This window comes from Sapajus apella, unplaced genomic scaffold (genome assembly GCF_009761245.1).
Source record: "Sapajus apella isolate SASKATOON/1434 unplaced genomic scaffold, GSC_monkey_1.0 scaffold6, whole genome shotgun sequence".
Taxonomy (NCBI): Eukaryota; Metazoa; Chordata; class Mammalia; order Primates; family Cebidae; genus Sapajus; species Sapajus apella.
The window spans coordinates 33,753,547-33,769,266 of NW_022436946.1; the positions used below are offsets into that span (position 1 = coordinate 33,753,547).

The 15,720-nt window shown below is 36.4% G+C and overlaps 1 protein-coding gene across 2 annotated transcripts in view; it reads left to right on the forward strand.

Moving 5' to 3' along the window:
* Nucleotides 1–15,720, forward strand: part of FRK (fyn related Src family tyrosine kinase) — a 162,805-nt gene that overhangs the window by 102,692 nt on the left and 44,393 nt on the right. For both annotated transcript variants that reach the window (XM_032274389.1, XM_032274388.1), the window contains exon 2: nucleotides 6,259–6,380. In XM_032274389.1, the coding sequence (XP_032130280.1) occupies nucleotides 6,259–6,380 (122 nt within the window). The remainder of the gene's footprint in view (nucleotides 1–6,258; nucleotides 6,381–15,720) is intronic.

The following is a 15,720-nucleotide window of genomic DNA, read 5'->3' on the forward strand; positions in this document are numbered from 1 at the left end:
CAAAATACCCCCATTTATGTGTATGTGATGAGACTATAAATCTAGTGGTGGTGGTGTAAGCAAGGGAGAGAGAATGAAATAAATGCATGTAAAGCTTGTAGCAACAGTGCCTACCTCCTTTTATGTGATCAGTAAATATAAGTTAAGGTTAAAGGGAACAGGCAGTAAAACATTTCCATTATCCAAGAGGCGACGTTGAATTAGATACGGGTTATGGTGAGGGAAATGGAAAGGAAGGAATGAATAACAAAATAATTTTGAAAATTATTTTTTCTTTGTCCTTATCATTCCATGTGAGTGGAAAAGAGTGGCAGAGCTAACTTCCTGGGAGCCAAGGGGGATGGTGAGTCAAAGAAGGTTTTGTGGAAAGGGAGGGAAATGATTACCTAGAGAGGAAGAACTCTTACAGAGATTTTCTTGGTAATGTTGTGGAAACACAGATTGATGCAGGTGAGTCATGCAAAACCATAATAGTTCAAGAGGCCATGAATCAAACCTCTCATTTAGATACCATAAATGTAATTATGAATGTTCCCTGCAAATTGAAGGTGTTTTGCAAATGTGGGTAATGCAGATGCCCGCCAAGTCACATTCGTGAGGACAATAGATGGTTTTACCCATTATAACATGTGTAACCCTGATGAAAACACTAGACACTGCTAACCCTGAGCTCCCACAGGGGAATCATCCCTGGTTACTTTCCCCATGACTGGTTAGGCCAAGTTGATCAACCCAGTTTCCTTTCTGCATTTTTTGGAAGGATGTATATTTTTTTTCTGGAACTAATTTTAAGAGTTTATTTTTTTAGGATCTGTCTATAGTACTTGAAGTCTGACTGCCTTGGTTTTTAGGGAGACATTATAAAAAGAAGTCATATGTTAACTTTTGTAAACCCTAGCCAGCAGTTGCTGGGCATGAGTTTTCTTTTCAAAAAGTGAAAGAGAAAATTATCCTAATCTGATTAGAATAATGAATTACCTAGTAACCTACTTTGTACATGTCACTGAGGCACAATAAGATTCTATTAGATGAAATGACAAAACGTTAATGGAGGTACCACATCTATTTACATGTTAATTTTCCTAAATTTTAATTGATATTTAAGTTATTTATCTTATGTAAATGTTGATATTCACTTATACTGCAAGAATTCTTTTTTTTTTTTTTTAAGGCCCACTGCCTTTTCGATAAAATAAAGCCCATCCAGTTAATCACACCACAGCTGTCCTTTGCCTTTTTGGATTAGTAAAATGGCCTACTGCCACCTGGTGGCAGCACGTCCTAGTCAAGAACAACAGGCAGGACAGAAGAGTCACTTGGGATAAAACTGTTAACGCAAACAAAGAAGGTCATGCTCACAAATTCACCCGTGCCCTAGCATGACCTCAAATCCATCACGCCTAAAAATTGATAATATCTGCCTTCAATCAATTGTCTTAAAATCTCTACTATTTATTGAACATGAATGTGTTGAGATACCAAGCACTTTACATGCATTATTCTTCTTAATATCAAAATAAGGCTGTAAAAAAAGTATTATTATTCTCATTTACAAATGAGGAGAGTGAGGCATAGAGAGGTTAAATAAATTTCCTAATGAGATGCTGTCACTCTTAACTGTTATTATACTCTGCCTTCTGACATGTTGCAGGGCATATTGTCCTTTAGTCATTCAGATTTGAAATTCTGGTGTCACATCCTCTCTTCCATCTGTTTCACTGCTCATTCATAATAACTTGTTTCATATTCCTTTGGGATTTTTCCTATATCTATCAATTCTAAGTGCCAAAGTTTCTAGTTCAGACCTTTACAACATGTAAATTTTGTAGCATATTTCTGATTGACCTCTTTTAATTTTTTATATTTAAATACATTTTAAAGTAATCTACAACTACATTTTATTGTAAACATTCAAATTAGAGAGAAGAATGCAGAGTAAAAAGTGAAACTCCTCAGCTGGGCACAGTGGCTCTCGCTGGTAATCCCAGCACTTTGAGAGGCTGAGGTGGGTGGATCATGAGGTCAGGAGATCGAGACCATCCTGGCCAGCATGGTGAAACCCCGCCTTTACTAAAAATACAAAAATTAGCCGAGCGTGGTGGCATGTGCCTGTAGTCCCAGCTACTCAGGAGGCTGAAGCAGGAGAATTGCTTGAACCTGAGAGGCAGAGGTTGCAGTGAGCTGAGATCATGCCACCGCACTCCAGCCTGGGGACAGAGTGAGACTCCATCAAAAAAAAAAAAAAAAAAAAAAAATGTGAAACTCCTCTGTCATTACTTTCATCATCTCTCACTAATCTCCAGGAAAGTAAGCACATACAATTTTTAGTTTGTTGATTTTTAAAAATATATATTTAAAAAATTTAATAAACCTATAATACTCCTAGTACTTTGTAATCAATTCTATTTTATACAATAATGTCCTACAGATATTTCTGTGTTAGTGTTACATAGCTTACATATGTTAGATGCTTGGTAATATTTATGTAATTAATTTTAGAATTGATTCACATACTCTTTTCATCTAAAACAGAAATTATATTTTTTTGTTTTGTTTTTATCTAATTGAAGCATTTATTTCTCCCAGAATTTCTTCTCACATCATGAGTCTAATCTTCTTCTTGATTATTGTTAATAAAGATATATTTCATGGCATAGTATGGTACAGCAATAAAGATTATTTTCTTTATTAATAGACTGTGTGTGTATGAATATGTGTGGTATTATTTTACTGGATACTTTTTCGCATGTAAGTGCCAAAATAAAATGTTCTCAGCTGCCTTGTACAAATTTCTAATTGGTTTACTATTTTTGTACATCGGTAGTTCTCAAACTTTAATATGCATTAGATTTAGCTGGGGTACTCGATAAACACCAGATTGCTGGGACCCACCCCTAGAGTTTATGATTCAGTAGGTATGAAGTGAGACCCAAGATTTTCCATTTCTTTTCTTTTTTTTTTTTTGAAATGGAGTTTTGCTCTTGTCGCCCAGGTTGGAGTGCAATGATGTGATCTCAGCTCACAGCAACCTCTGCCTCCCTGGTACAAGCAATTCTCCTGCCTCAGCCTTCCAAGTAGCTGAGATTACAGATGCACGCCACCATGACTGGCTAATTTTTGCATTATTAGTAGAGACGGGGTTTCTTCATGTTGGTCAGGCTAGTCTTGAATACTCTACCTCAGGTGATTCGCCCGCCTCAGCCTCCCAAAGTGCTGGGATTGCAGGTGTGAACAACCGTGCCTGCCCAGAATTTCCATTTCTAACAAGTATTAGCTTAAAGCTGTCTCCTTGCATATTTTAAGTTCGGCTTAAAGGTTTCTCCATGCATAGTAAACTGTAACCTTACTGGATGTATGAACAGACAGTAAGCTACTCTTCTACCAATCATCGAGTTTTGACCAATCAAAGGGGGCCATCTCTTCAAACCTTGTTCAAACACCAAGCTGTAACCAATCCAGCTGTTACTGTCCCTCACTCCTTTTTTTTGTTAGTCACTTTCCTTTTGCTGTCCATAAATCTCCTTCCACCACGTGGCTGCACTGGGCTTTGAGTGTTCTCTGGCTCGGGAGGCTGCTTAATTCATGAATGATTCTTTGCTCAATTAAACTCTGTTACATTTAATTTGTCTAAGGTTTTTCTTTTAACACAAGTTTCTATGTGATGCGGATACTTCTGATCTAGGGACCACACTTGGAGGATCACTGATCCTTATACCTGTCTTGTGATGCTTTATACTCCTAGGATATCTTGATCCCTTCTCAGCACTCTCTGCTTACTGCACATAGAACTGTAACTTAAAGAGAGGGCTGAAAATTGCTATGGTGGGCAACCGGGCCTGGGGTGTGTGTGCCCTTCCAGAACAGGGCCAGCAGAGGCTCTAAAAGGCAGACTTGACCAGAATGACAGTTCTGCCAACAATTCAGACCTCAAATTAAAGAACAGTTTTCATCTGTCTAAAGGGTGGAACAAGCTATTGTTTGTCCATCAGTCTCCACAGCAGCACATGCTCTAGAGACTGCAGTCCACAGCAATTGCATCACCTTTGAGTATGAAGGATGATGTTATAAATGCCACTACATCTAGAAAACATTTTTTAATTTATATTCTTCACTTCTGATCAGAGCTCAGCTAAGTAAAATGCTAGGTATTAAGTGAATTGATGCATTCAGTCAAATATTATATTAATTTCATTGTTACTATGGATTCAGTTCTAGTGTGATTTGTCCTGTAAAGTGATTGTACCACTGTATTATACAAAAGTCCAAAATTGTTGAAACAAAGAAGGATTAAAAAAATTTGCTATAGGGTTTTTTCTACAAATATCTTTAGTCCAATGTCCTCAGGAAGTTGTGAAGTTTGTCTTTTACAGTAGGTCTTTAATCTATGTGAAATTATTGTGTATGTTGTAGGTAGCATCAGTTTTTTCCCATGTGGATTATTAGTGTTATTTATTGAATCATCCGCCCTTTCATCACTAATTTTTATTTAGGTCTGAGCTTTTTCTTATGTTCACGTATTCTGTTGACTTATTTCTACAATAGTCAAAAACATGCATTTCTATTTTTCTTTGAATTCATTACATGGCCACGTTGGAATGTTTCCATGACTTCCATGGTTTCGATTGCGTAAGCAATAGTCCATGGAGATCGGTTTGCTTCTGATACAGACTCAATGCAGCAGTCATTAGTATGGTCTACCAAGTGTTTCCAGTTCTCTACCTTCTGGGAAATGGTGGGATTGGCTCTTTCTACTCTCTTTACATTTAGGCATCACTATGAGACTTACTGCCAGTGGGTTCATTCCTGAGTAGAATCATTAAATAGAAGCTCTAGGAACAAGCCTGTGATTTTCCACATTTTCCAATCCTGACTCAGCAATCATGGAAGCGTGGAGATAGAACTCTCTAAGTGAGACAGACATCAAGCAGAGCTCCAGGTTACCTTCAATACCTCAATAGACCTGGAGCTGAGTGAAACCAGTTGCCTTAAACCTCTGAGATTTTTGGAGTTGTTCATTACTACAAGATAACCTGGCATGTCCTGAAAGGTAGAGTTAATGTGCCGTAACTTACAATTTGATAATTGGTGAAATGATAAATGAATACCCTGCATTTGTTAGAAGGTAATATTTATATGTTAATGTGTGTCTTTTCAGTTACTTCCCCCAACTGCCTTTCAATTATTTCATTCTTAGGGCACTCATATTCTCTAATCCCATGACCCGTCAATCAAATTCAAGTTAAATTTTGATAGCACACATTTTTTTTTTTCTCTCAGCCTGTATTTCTTCCTCAAGCCTGCATTTCTTCCCTTGGATTGTTTACATTTTTAAATCAGTTACCTGAAAAGATTAATGTTTTACTTAAAATCTCTAATGACGATGATCATCTTTATGGCTCCATGGTGAGGGATCATTTGTGATAAGCAGGAATCCTCATATTCCTCTTATTAGATCACATTGGTTTCTACTAATGTGACGTACATTTGACAGTGGCTCTGATATTAATGATCCATAATTCTTTATTGATGATGATCGCATTCACAAACCCTTGTGTTCAGCATCTGACTCATATTTCTGGAGTGGTAAAGATAAGAGGGAAAAAGGCAAGAAGTGGAGGTAGTACTAAAGTGATATTTCCTTGGCAGAGGCACCTTTTTCAAATATCTTCACTACTTAAATGTTCCTTTTTATTAATAAATTCCTCCCATTTGCAAAATAATCTCATATTATGGCAGGGTTGGACAGTGGTAGAGGTGAAAAAAGAAAGAAACTAATGTCCAGAGAACTATATTTTTAATCCTTCATATTTTAACATAAAGCATATGAATCCTTTGATTGGCATATTTGCCTCCTAACAGCTAGGAGGTGTTAGGGGAGGCAGGGGATGGTTGGATGGGGATGATGAGTCATTTTAGAGTTTGGAACACGGCAGATATACATGGCAGGCAGGCACTGGGGCTTTGGCTTTGATAGAGGGAAGGCTTAGGACCTCTCAGACAGAACACAGCTATGAAAAGGGATATGGTCATGGGCATAATCAAATTCCTACTTTGTAATGAAAAAAAAAATTTGGTGTGGGTTACAGGCATTCTGAAAAATCATCCTAAGTATCGGAAGCTACCACTTATACCTGTAATAGTTTCACTAAAGAATACCAAATATTTTTTATGCTAGAATACTATCTTGCCAGGTTTTTCCTTCCTTAAAAAATGAATGTTAATTTGTTAATTAACATTTATATATATCTCTCATTTTAGGTGGTTCTTTGGAGCAATCAAAAGAGCAGATGCAGAGAAACAACTATTATATTCAGAAAATCAGACGGGTGCCTTTCTAATCAGAGAAAGTGAGAGCCAAAAAGGAGAATTCTCTCTTTCAGGTATGGGCATTGTTTTGTGTGATTCATTCTGAGCTTGAGAGTCTGCAGTCATGAGCTTTCTGTGTGGACACAATAATTTAAACTTTGCCTTATTTCTTATCTTTACAATAGCAACAAAATCACCACTAAACTAATCAAGAGTAATATAAAAATTAACCCAAGAGATACTAACTATGCCTAGAAGTATCTATAAATAGTTTCAAATATATATGCTCTAGATATGAAATGGAAAACATGGATCTGGTGACATTTTCTAACTTTTGCATTACCTAGAATTTTTTTAGGGAAATGATAAGCAAGAAACAACTACACTGTTGTCAAAATTGATCTTGTCACAATATAATAATTTTCTTCTGGCATTTCAGTTGTCTTTGCTTGGTAAACACAAAAGGAATTGAAATGATTAGTGCAAATAAATTTAATTAACCCCATAATATGTAAAATTTGGTCAATGGTAGTTTTTCACCTAAGGATCAAGTACATGTTTACACTGCCCTATAACAAAAGAAACACAGGGGACCTGAAAATATACCCAGTAGTTACAGGTACCTAAATATATGTCTTTGCTTTGAAAAAGCTATGTTTTTAGTTATATTACCATGTTGCAGAATATCTTTTCTTTAAGATGCTACGCTAGGTCATCACTAAATGTGAGACTTTCTCTCTTCTTGCTCTGTTCTGTTCTCTGTATTGTCTAGGTCTGTCATTTGTGTTACCATCTCCTTTAAACACGTATTATTCTGTTTCTCTAATTAGATGTGAACCTTCTGGAGGGAGAGGATTTGCTTCCCTATATACCTGTTGCCCTGCAATAAATGCTGATTAAACATGATACCCATTTGTCTCATTGTATCTGCCTGGCTCACTGAGCTGGAAATCAGGGCAGCCATCATGGTGCTGCATGAAAGTAGGCCATAATTCCACGTGTATTGGGAACTTTGATCTGACCTGAACTCTGGCCAGTCTGTGTGTATTTGGTACACAATATCCTTCTCCACACTTTGTGGTTCCAAATATCAGGGCAGATGGGTAAGAGCGGGAGAGAATCAAGGTCAGTGATTTTGAGGCAGGTGTTGCAGAGGGTCCATACTTCAGGTCCTAACAATGCTGACACTGAGTCAATATGGTACTCCAGAACCACATGGATTCAACTTTACTACTACCTAATTCCATGGATAAGAGGTTAGCAGATGCTGGTTCTGACACTTATTCTTGAAATGTGACTATGTGTGAAGTGTCACTTACTGTTTTTTTTTTTTTTTTTTTGAGATGAAGTCTCACTTTGTTGCCAGGCTAGAGTGCAGGGGCACAGTCTTGGCTCACTGTAACCTCTGCTTCCCAGGTTCAAACGATTCTCCTGCCTCAGCCTCCTGAGTAGCTGGAACTACAGGCGTGTGCCACCACGCCCAGCTAATTTTTGTATTTTTAGTAGAGACAGGATTTCACCATGTTGGCCAGGATGGTCTCGATCCCTTGACCTCGTGATCGACCTGCCTCGGCATCCCAAAGTGCTGGGATTACAGGTGTGAGCCACCACACCTAGCCTGTCACTTATCTTTTAAATGTTGTTTATACCCAAGGTGATAATCAGAATATCTAATGACTGATATGGGATGGGCACTAGTCACTCAGAACAGATGTTCCACCAGGCTGGGAATTCACACCAGTCCACATCTGCATATCCAAGTGATATAAGTGAATATTTCATATAATAATATTTTTTTCTAATCATGAAAGAAACATAAAAAACTTTTATATAGGCAAACAGCTTAAAGAAGAAGAATCTAGAATATAAATTTCTAAAGATGCATGTTAAATATTAAAATACTTTTCCTGTCAAGATTCTAAAAAATTCTTGACCTATGAAGTATATTTTTATGCACATATACATATGCATACATACTCATAACCCCATACACAGAAAACAAAATTTTTGTTTTGAAAAACTGCTCTGAAAATAAGTTTTCAGAAGAGATTCTGCATCAAACATTAACTTGTACATAATGAAGTTCGTGTGTGTGTGTGTGTGTGTGTGTGTGAGTTTTGTAAACAAAATTCTCTGAAAAGGAATTAGAAAGAAAGAGACTTTACTCTGGGTTTGCAAACTTCCCAACTTCTGGGAAGTTTGCAAACCCAGAGGATGCAGCCTTCTGTGTAAAACAAATGTGCATTCAGAGAACAAAGGGAGGATTATGGTTTCATAGAAAAGTTACCACCCAGTTTCCCAGTCAGATTCTTTTATGCAAATGAAGGCTTCAAACTTGCTTAGTTCTGAATTGAACCTTGATTGGTTGTTAAAGTTGAGTCCTGATTGGTTGATACAGCTGAGTCCTGATTGGCCAAAGCAGGTAAGTTCTGAAAGTCCCAAAGTTAAAGAGTTGTGGATTTTCAGGATACTCAGAGTATGTGTGTGACCTCTATCAGCAAGTGACCCCTTAGTTCTATTTTAAATTCAGGACAAGTTAGCCACTTGGGATCCATCTTGAAGAACTGGCTCTTTCAGGTTAGCTTTTGTTAAAATAGTGTATAGCTCTATAAATCTATGTACATAGATAAATATACACACACCTATGTATACACACATATGTATATACATGTTTGTGTGTGCATGCAGGTGCATAACATAGATCCAAGCTCCATTTTTCTCTTATTTCAGTCTTGCAGTATCTTGTGAACATTCTTGCATGCCCTTTAACATTCTTCTACTCTGTTACTTTTAGAAGTTGCATGAGTATATCATGATTTATTTGACTTATTTTATGTTTTGTACATTTTAATTATTTTGCTGCTATAAAATATGATACAGTGGACATCCTTGCAGAAAAATATTTGAATTTTCCATAATAATATTATATTTAGAGGAAGAAAAATCTTTTTGAAATCTCTATGCTTAATAAGAAGAGTTATAAGAAAATTCCTTGTTTAAATACATCCCTGTTTATTTATTTGTCTTTGTCGCTATTTACATATCAAATTAGGTGGCAGTTATTTAGTTGAAAGCTAGATCAAATGTTTTTAGATTAGCATTAAAAATATAGAAGAATGAGGCTTGGTGTGGTGGCTCATGCCTGTAATCCCAGCACTTTGGGAGGGTGAGGTGGTTGGATCACTTGAAGCCAGGAGTTTGACACTATCCTGGCCAACATGGCAAAACCCTGTCTCTGCTAAAAATACAAAAATTAACAGGACATTGTGGTACACACCTGTAATTACAGCTACTAGGGAGGCTGAGGCACGAGACTCGCTTGAACCTGGGATGTGGAGATTGCAGTAAGCAGAGATCATGCTGTTACACTCCAGCCTGGAGTGCAATGGAGGACAGAGTCCTTTGAGACTCTGCCTCAAAAAAAAAAATAAAAAATAAAAAGTTATTTTCATGAGGAAAACAAACTAAAAGTAGAATTACCTGAATTATGTCTTTGAATAATGCCCAGACAACAGTGACTGTTCAGAATACTCTCTAAGTAAAAACAGCTTTACAGGCTTAAAACAAAATTACAAGGATATTGGCTGTTATGTACTGTGAATACTCTAGAGCCTGCTTATGGATTTAGGAAGCTCTGCAGGCCTTGCTTAGAAACCAGCATATCATTATAGATTTCTTTTCAATGAAGTCAAACAATTTAGTCTTTTAAACAAATTATCTGATTGCTATGTATTCACTGGGGTACCAAGTAAATGCATACCATTATGTTCTACTGAAAGAAAATTTTTCTTATTAGCCAGAGGGAAGGCTATATAGGAGAAAGATGGAAAGAAAAAGGGCTCACATTAAAACAAACAACCCAATTGCTGGCTGTTGATTATCACTAAGGATCTTCAAATATACCACTCATAGATTTATTTCTTAGTGCAGTTGTCTTCTTAATCAGTCTGAACTGATGGTCTTCAATTTTGCTGACTGCTGTGCTAAAGGAAGGCAAATAATATCCCTTTTCCATCTTTTTCTTTCCCACATGAGTTTTCCTTAGAAGTATTGTTTTATTCCTTGAGCAACAACGGTTTGAACCTGCCAGAGAAGAGCTTCATCAGGGAGCATGATTTATTGATGCTGAGTGTGCTGAGAAGTAGCAGCCCAAGGTTGGGTGGGTGCTAATTGGGTTGTTGTGATCCCTGCATGGCTGTCTGCTCTTGTGAGGTCTGAGTAGATCTGAAAAGAGAGTTAGGGCCATGACACCTCTCATAACGGCAAGACACTAATTAGCTGTGAATCACAGCAGTGCTTTTGGATATTACATATTATATGTGGTAGCCAGAGAATCTGTCTTCATTAGATGCATGACAGGTAGTTTTAGTGGCCCTACCCTTATTTGTCATTGGAAGTGAATTGTTTTTCTGATGGAAAATATAAAATTCTAACTGCATGGCAACTGGCTTGGCTATTTCTTGACTTCAATTAATTACTTTAAAAGAAACTATTATTGTTATTACCATTAATATTAATTTGCTGGTTGGTGTCCTATAAGCATTAGTATTATTAATTGTTTAAAGTAGACTTTAAAGGAAATGTACTTTGGGGTCCAAAAGTGAGCTCCAGCTGAGTTTTTCAGAAGAGATTCTGCATTGAATGCTGTGATTTTACTTGAGGCAACTCTGCATGTAAAAGCCTACAGAGTAGTGGAGCTTTCAGATTTTTCCTCAGTAAAACTCATTCAGCATCAAATAATAATATATTGAGGATAGTTGAAAAATGACTAAATTGAGGACATAAGGCAAAAGAGCTCATCAATAATATTCCGGGTGATGCATCTAGGAGTTGACATTTACTTATACCTTTGTTTATTTCTTCAGTCGCATTCAGTATGCCCACTGTGTGCCAGAGCTTCTAGTAAGTGAAAGGCAGGGAAGACCAGCAAGGCACAGTCCCTGAAGTCAGTCTAGAGAAGAATTACAATACAGTTCTTTTGTTGTGAGACAAGAGAGGGCAGGGGCCAAGTCTCTGGGGGGAATCAGGGAAGGTATCAATTTATGTTACAAGGTGGCTGTGTGTAAATAATCATTTCTGGCAAAGACAAATGCACAAAGTTGTGAGTTTATCTGGTGTTTTGTGGAGTGGTAGGAAGGGTGGAGGATAGTGCAGGTATGTGGGTGCATGTGGGGAGAGGATGAAGGAGAGGAGGAATGGTAGAAAATAAGTGTGGAAAGGAAAGTTGGAGCTAGACTGTTCCCGATCTTGTATATCACGCTGAGGAATTTGGACCTTGTTATACAGACTAAAGTTTTAGGCAGAAATAATTGGTGTAATCTGTCTGTTAGATGTTACCTTTGATGTCAAGATTGGATGAGAGATTTATAGGTAATAGCCTGGGGGGGAAATTAGAGAAACACACACGGTGGCATCACTAGATGTTTGAAATTATAGGTGCACGATGAGCAGAGCCTGTCGACATTCTCCAGAGAGAAGCAACCGGCCCCAAGCTCAACTGGCTGCACCTTCTCTGCTCTAGCAGAGGGCATCCCCAAAAGCATAGGGCCCCTCTGTTGCTGTTTCTTTTTTATGGGCAAGTATGGGAGTGGCCAAAGGACTGGGGATAAAGATTGCTTTGGTGCTAGATTGTCTGAGTTTAGTTATGAGTTATTTGCAAGGTTGTTTGGAAAGCCCAGCACCTATGAGCTTCAAGTGCTGTGGGAAATGGCAGCTCCTGTTGCTCAGAAGAGGAAATCACTTGGCCTGTGGGAAGCTGAGTTCAGGTGCAGCCCCTCCTCTGGGGGTGACCGTGGGATAAGCCTAGTGTATCCTTTGCATTGAAATCCAGAAAGAGTTCCCAGGGTTTGTTTCTACATAGTCTCCTTTCTCTATAGATGATAGCCTGAACCAGGACAGAGTTATGAGGAATGAAGAGAAAAGAATAGAGGTGAGAAATATCTAGAAGATAAAACTGACAGGAATTTGTGACTAATCAGAAATGGGACAAAATAAGGGAGAATGAGATTCTAGGATGTATGTCAGATTTCTGACATGAGGGATTGAGGGATGGTGGTGGCTTTGGCCAAATGAGGTATTTAGGAGGAGATGATTTACAGAGACAGGGGAGGGAACCAAGGGAAATAATCTCAGAGGTGCTTGAAGCACATATGAGTGAACATACAAGTAGCCATTATCTTTTATTTTTTTGGCCAGGGAGACTTGTTTGTACTGATTTTGAACAGAATACTTTCTATGATAAAATTTCATTACAGTGAACTTGCAGTTTCTATGAACTATGCAGGACTTTTATAATAGTAGTTTGTGATCACTGTGAAGTCACTTCTTGAGAATATAATAGGCCTCTCCAGAGACACAATTTAATTGAAAAATAAGCATATTCAAATTTTTAGAACCAAATAAATTGTTTGCTCTTCAAAGTAATTGACTACCATTGTTCAAAGTATTGAACAAATGGTAAAATTGCCTTTATAGAAAGAATATCACTTTATGTGATAATTATTTGATATGCCTTAGCTGGGGTAATTATTTGTTCATTAAGGACAGCTTTGATACTTAGAAGTAGGTAGAATTATCCAAAGCAAATTTCCTAATAATATGGATGATTAACTTGAATGATACTATGGACTTATAACTTTGTAAATATTTCTGCATGCCTTGTAATTAATTCTAAAGGCAATTCAAAAAGTAATGAGAATAATAGCAGCTTCTTAGGAAAGGTGTGTCTCCTCTCATGTTGACCTTTTGTGTATCCTTCATGTTAAACTTAAAAATTAAAAGACTCATTTAAATTTGAGTGGCTTTTTCAGTGTAGGTAAAAATGGTGCATCTCAAACTAGATTTTAAACTCCTTGAGTAGAAGAACATGTTTTTATTGCTTCTATTTCATGCTTCTTCTCTATCTTCATAGTTTATAGTTGAGTTTTGTAAAATCAGTAGCCACACAAACACCTCTTTGTATTGTAGTCTACAAGCCACAGAGATAATCAAGGGCATTGTCACTGCTTTAAACCTCAGAAGCCTGGGCCATGTAAGATCACAAATAATCCTCCTATCTGCTGTGTTTCAGACGTACTTTAGAAAGACAATTTCACACCTTGACAGGTCAGTTTTTTCCAGGTAATAAGACTTTTGTAGAGGAAACACAAATTGGAAAGACATATCACTTGTTAGTGTGACCCTCTATGTCTCTGCCAGGCACTGAGTTCAGCCCCAAACTCACTTTATACAGACCCTTCAGCTACCATGATTCCACACAAACTTTTGAGATCTGCAGAATCATCCTAACGTGACTCAGTCCAATCACAGAATGTTCTAAGTTTCATCATCAGGCCCTTGAGCCATTCATTTATTCTTCATTTATAATTAATGCAAACATTGTGGCCACTAGTGTTTGTCAGTAATTCTATTACCATTAACTACAGATACAAACACAATTGCATGTCCCAGATAGGGACAAAGGTAGGGACAAATATTAAATGGCTGGAAAAAGGAAAAATAATGCTGCTTGAATTTATTATGTAATGAAACTTCTATGGATTCTGGGAGCATTTTGATATTGATTAAAGATGTTTTGCTTTTTAAAAAGTGCACATGCTGCAGAAAGAGAATGTTATGTTAATAACTCCAGTATCTCATATAAAATGTATTAAATTTTAACATGTTGGCGCCATCTTAGAAAATCCCTTTTAATTAAAGTCATAATTTTGTTGTGTTCAGCTTAATTGCAAATATCATTGCCTATAATTACAAGTGACTTTTTTTTTGTGAGTTATGGTATGCACTGCCTTTTCTTAACATTACTAGTGATAAGTTATATTTCAAATGTTTTAAATACTCTATAAAGTTAAATTAACATTTTATTATGTGCACATATATCTGTGTTTGCATCTGTGTACACCCATATACATGCATATGCACAGGCAAAGAACCTTTTTCTCTAGGGCACTCGTTCATGAAGAAATCTTATATCTTACTGAAAATTCATAACTAACATTTCTGGAAGTATTCTTTACCAGGCTTGTTTTCTTTATTTTTTCTTCTTTTGCTTGTCTGTGAATCCCTTATATTGGCTTGTCTTAATTTTCTTTTCTTGTTTTTCTTACCTTGGTTTGCTAAAAAGATTTTTTGTACTGATATTTTGAGCAATTTGGAGGAAAACATAACAAAGAAATAATGCCTATTATTACACTTTGGATGCTGCTTTGATAATAATCAATTTCAGGTATTAAATAAGTAGGAAGTTAATAAGTCATGTGAATTTTGGTAAAATTGCTATCTTTTTGTAATTCATGATATACTTCACCCCCTTGATTTTTTCATTTTATTAACAGCTAAAGTAAATTGATCCTTTATTTATTTTATTCAGATTAAGACAATGACTAGAGTTAGCATCCTTCTACTTCCTATTCAACTATTCAAAACATACATAAGAGATGCAGAATCATAGTACCTCTATAAACTAAGTCTATCAACCAATAAGTTATTAGAATCTGGGTAGATATTCTTACATTTCTTGCCTAATTGTATGTATTACTTTTAAGTCAAACTACGCTATGCTATGACATCAGCTATTGCATGATTAAGACTTGCATTCCCATCTTCTAAACCTTTGTTTTTACTTTCTTTGAGCAAGGTACTCAAGACATAGCATGGTGTTTTGAATGTTGAAGTGCTTTTTTGATAACTGTTTTCTTATAAAGTTTGAATTGTTTTAATAAGAATGCTACTGTTTTTTTTTTCTTGCCTTAGCTTGTCATTACATAAAAAAGGACTTTTCAAAAACATTTGGAGAAACACTTTGAAGTATTTTTAACCATTCATTTAATCATTGATTCATACATTTACTCATTCATCTTAGAACTTTCATTTGGGTTTACTATGTGACATAATTATGTTAGCAAGTAAATAGCTCACACAGTGACAAGCATAATAATCAAGTTATATGCAAAGTGATTTGGGAACCCAGAAAAGAGAACAATTACTTTTTTTGAAGGAATAAATAAGGGAGGGCAATACAGGAGATGAGACAACAAACACCACTATACTTAGTATTAGAGTAAAAGCAAATGGAAAATAGTGGCACAGAATTTGTTTTTCTAAGACAATGTTTCTTCTGAAAAAGCAAAGGATGAATGAAATGATCAATGTAACTCACCACATAAACAGAATTAAAAATCAAAATTATATTACCATTTCAATAGATGCAGAAAAAAGCATTCAATAAAATCCAACATCCCTTCATAATAAAAATTCTGAAGAAATTATGTATCAAAGGAACATAACTCAAAATAATAAGGGCCTTAGATGATAAACTCACAGCCAACATCATACTGAATGGGAAAAAGTTGAAAGCATTCTTTCTAAGAACTGGAAAAAAACAAGGATGTCCACTCTAACCACCCTTATTTAACA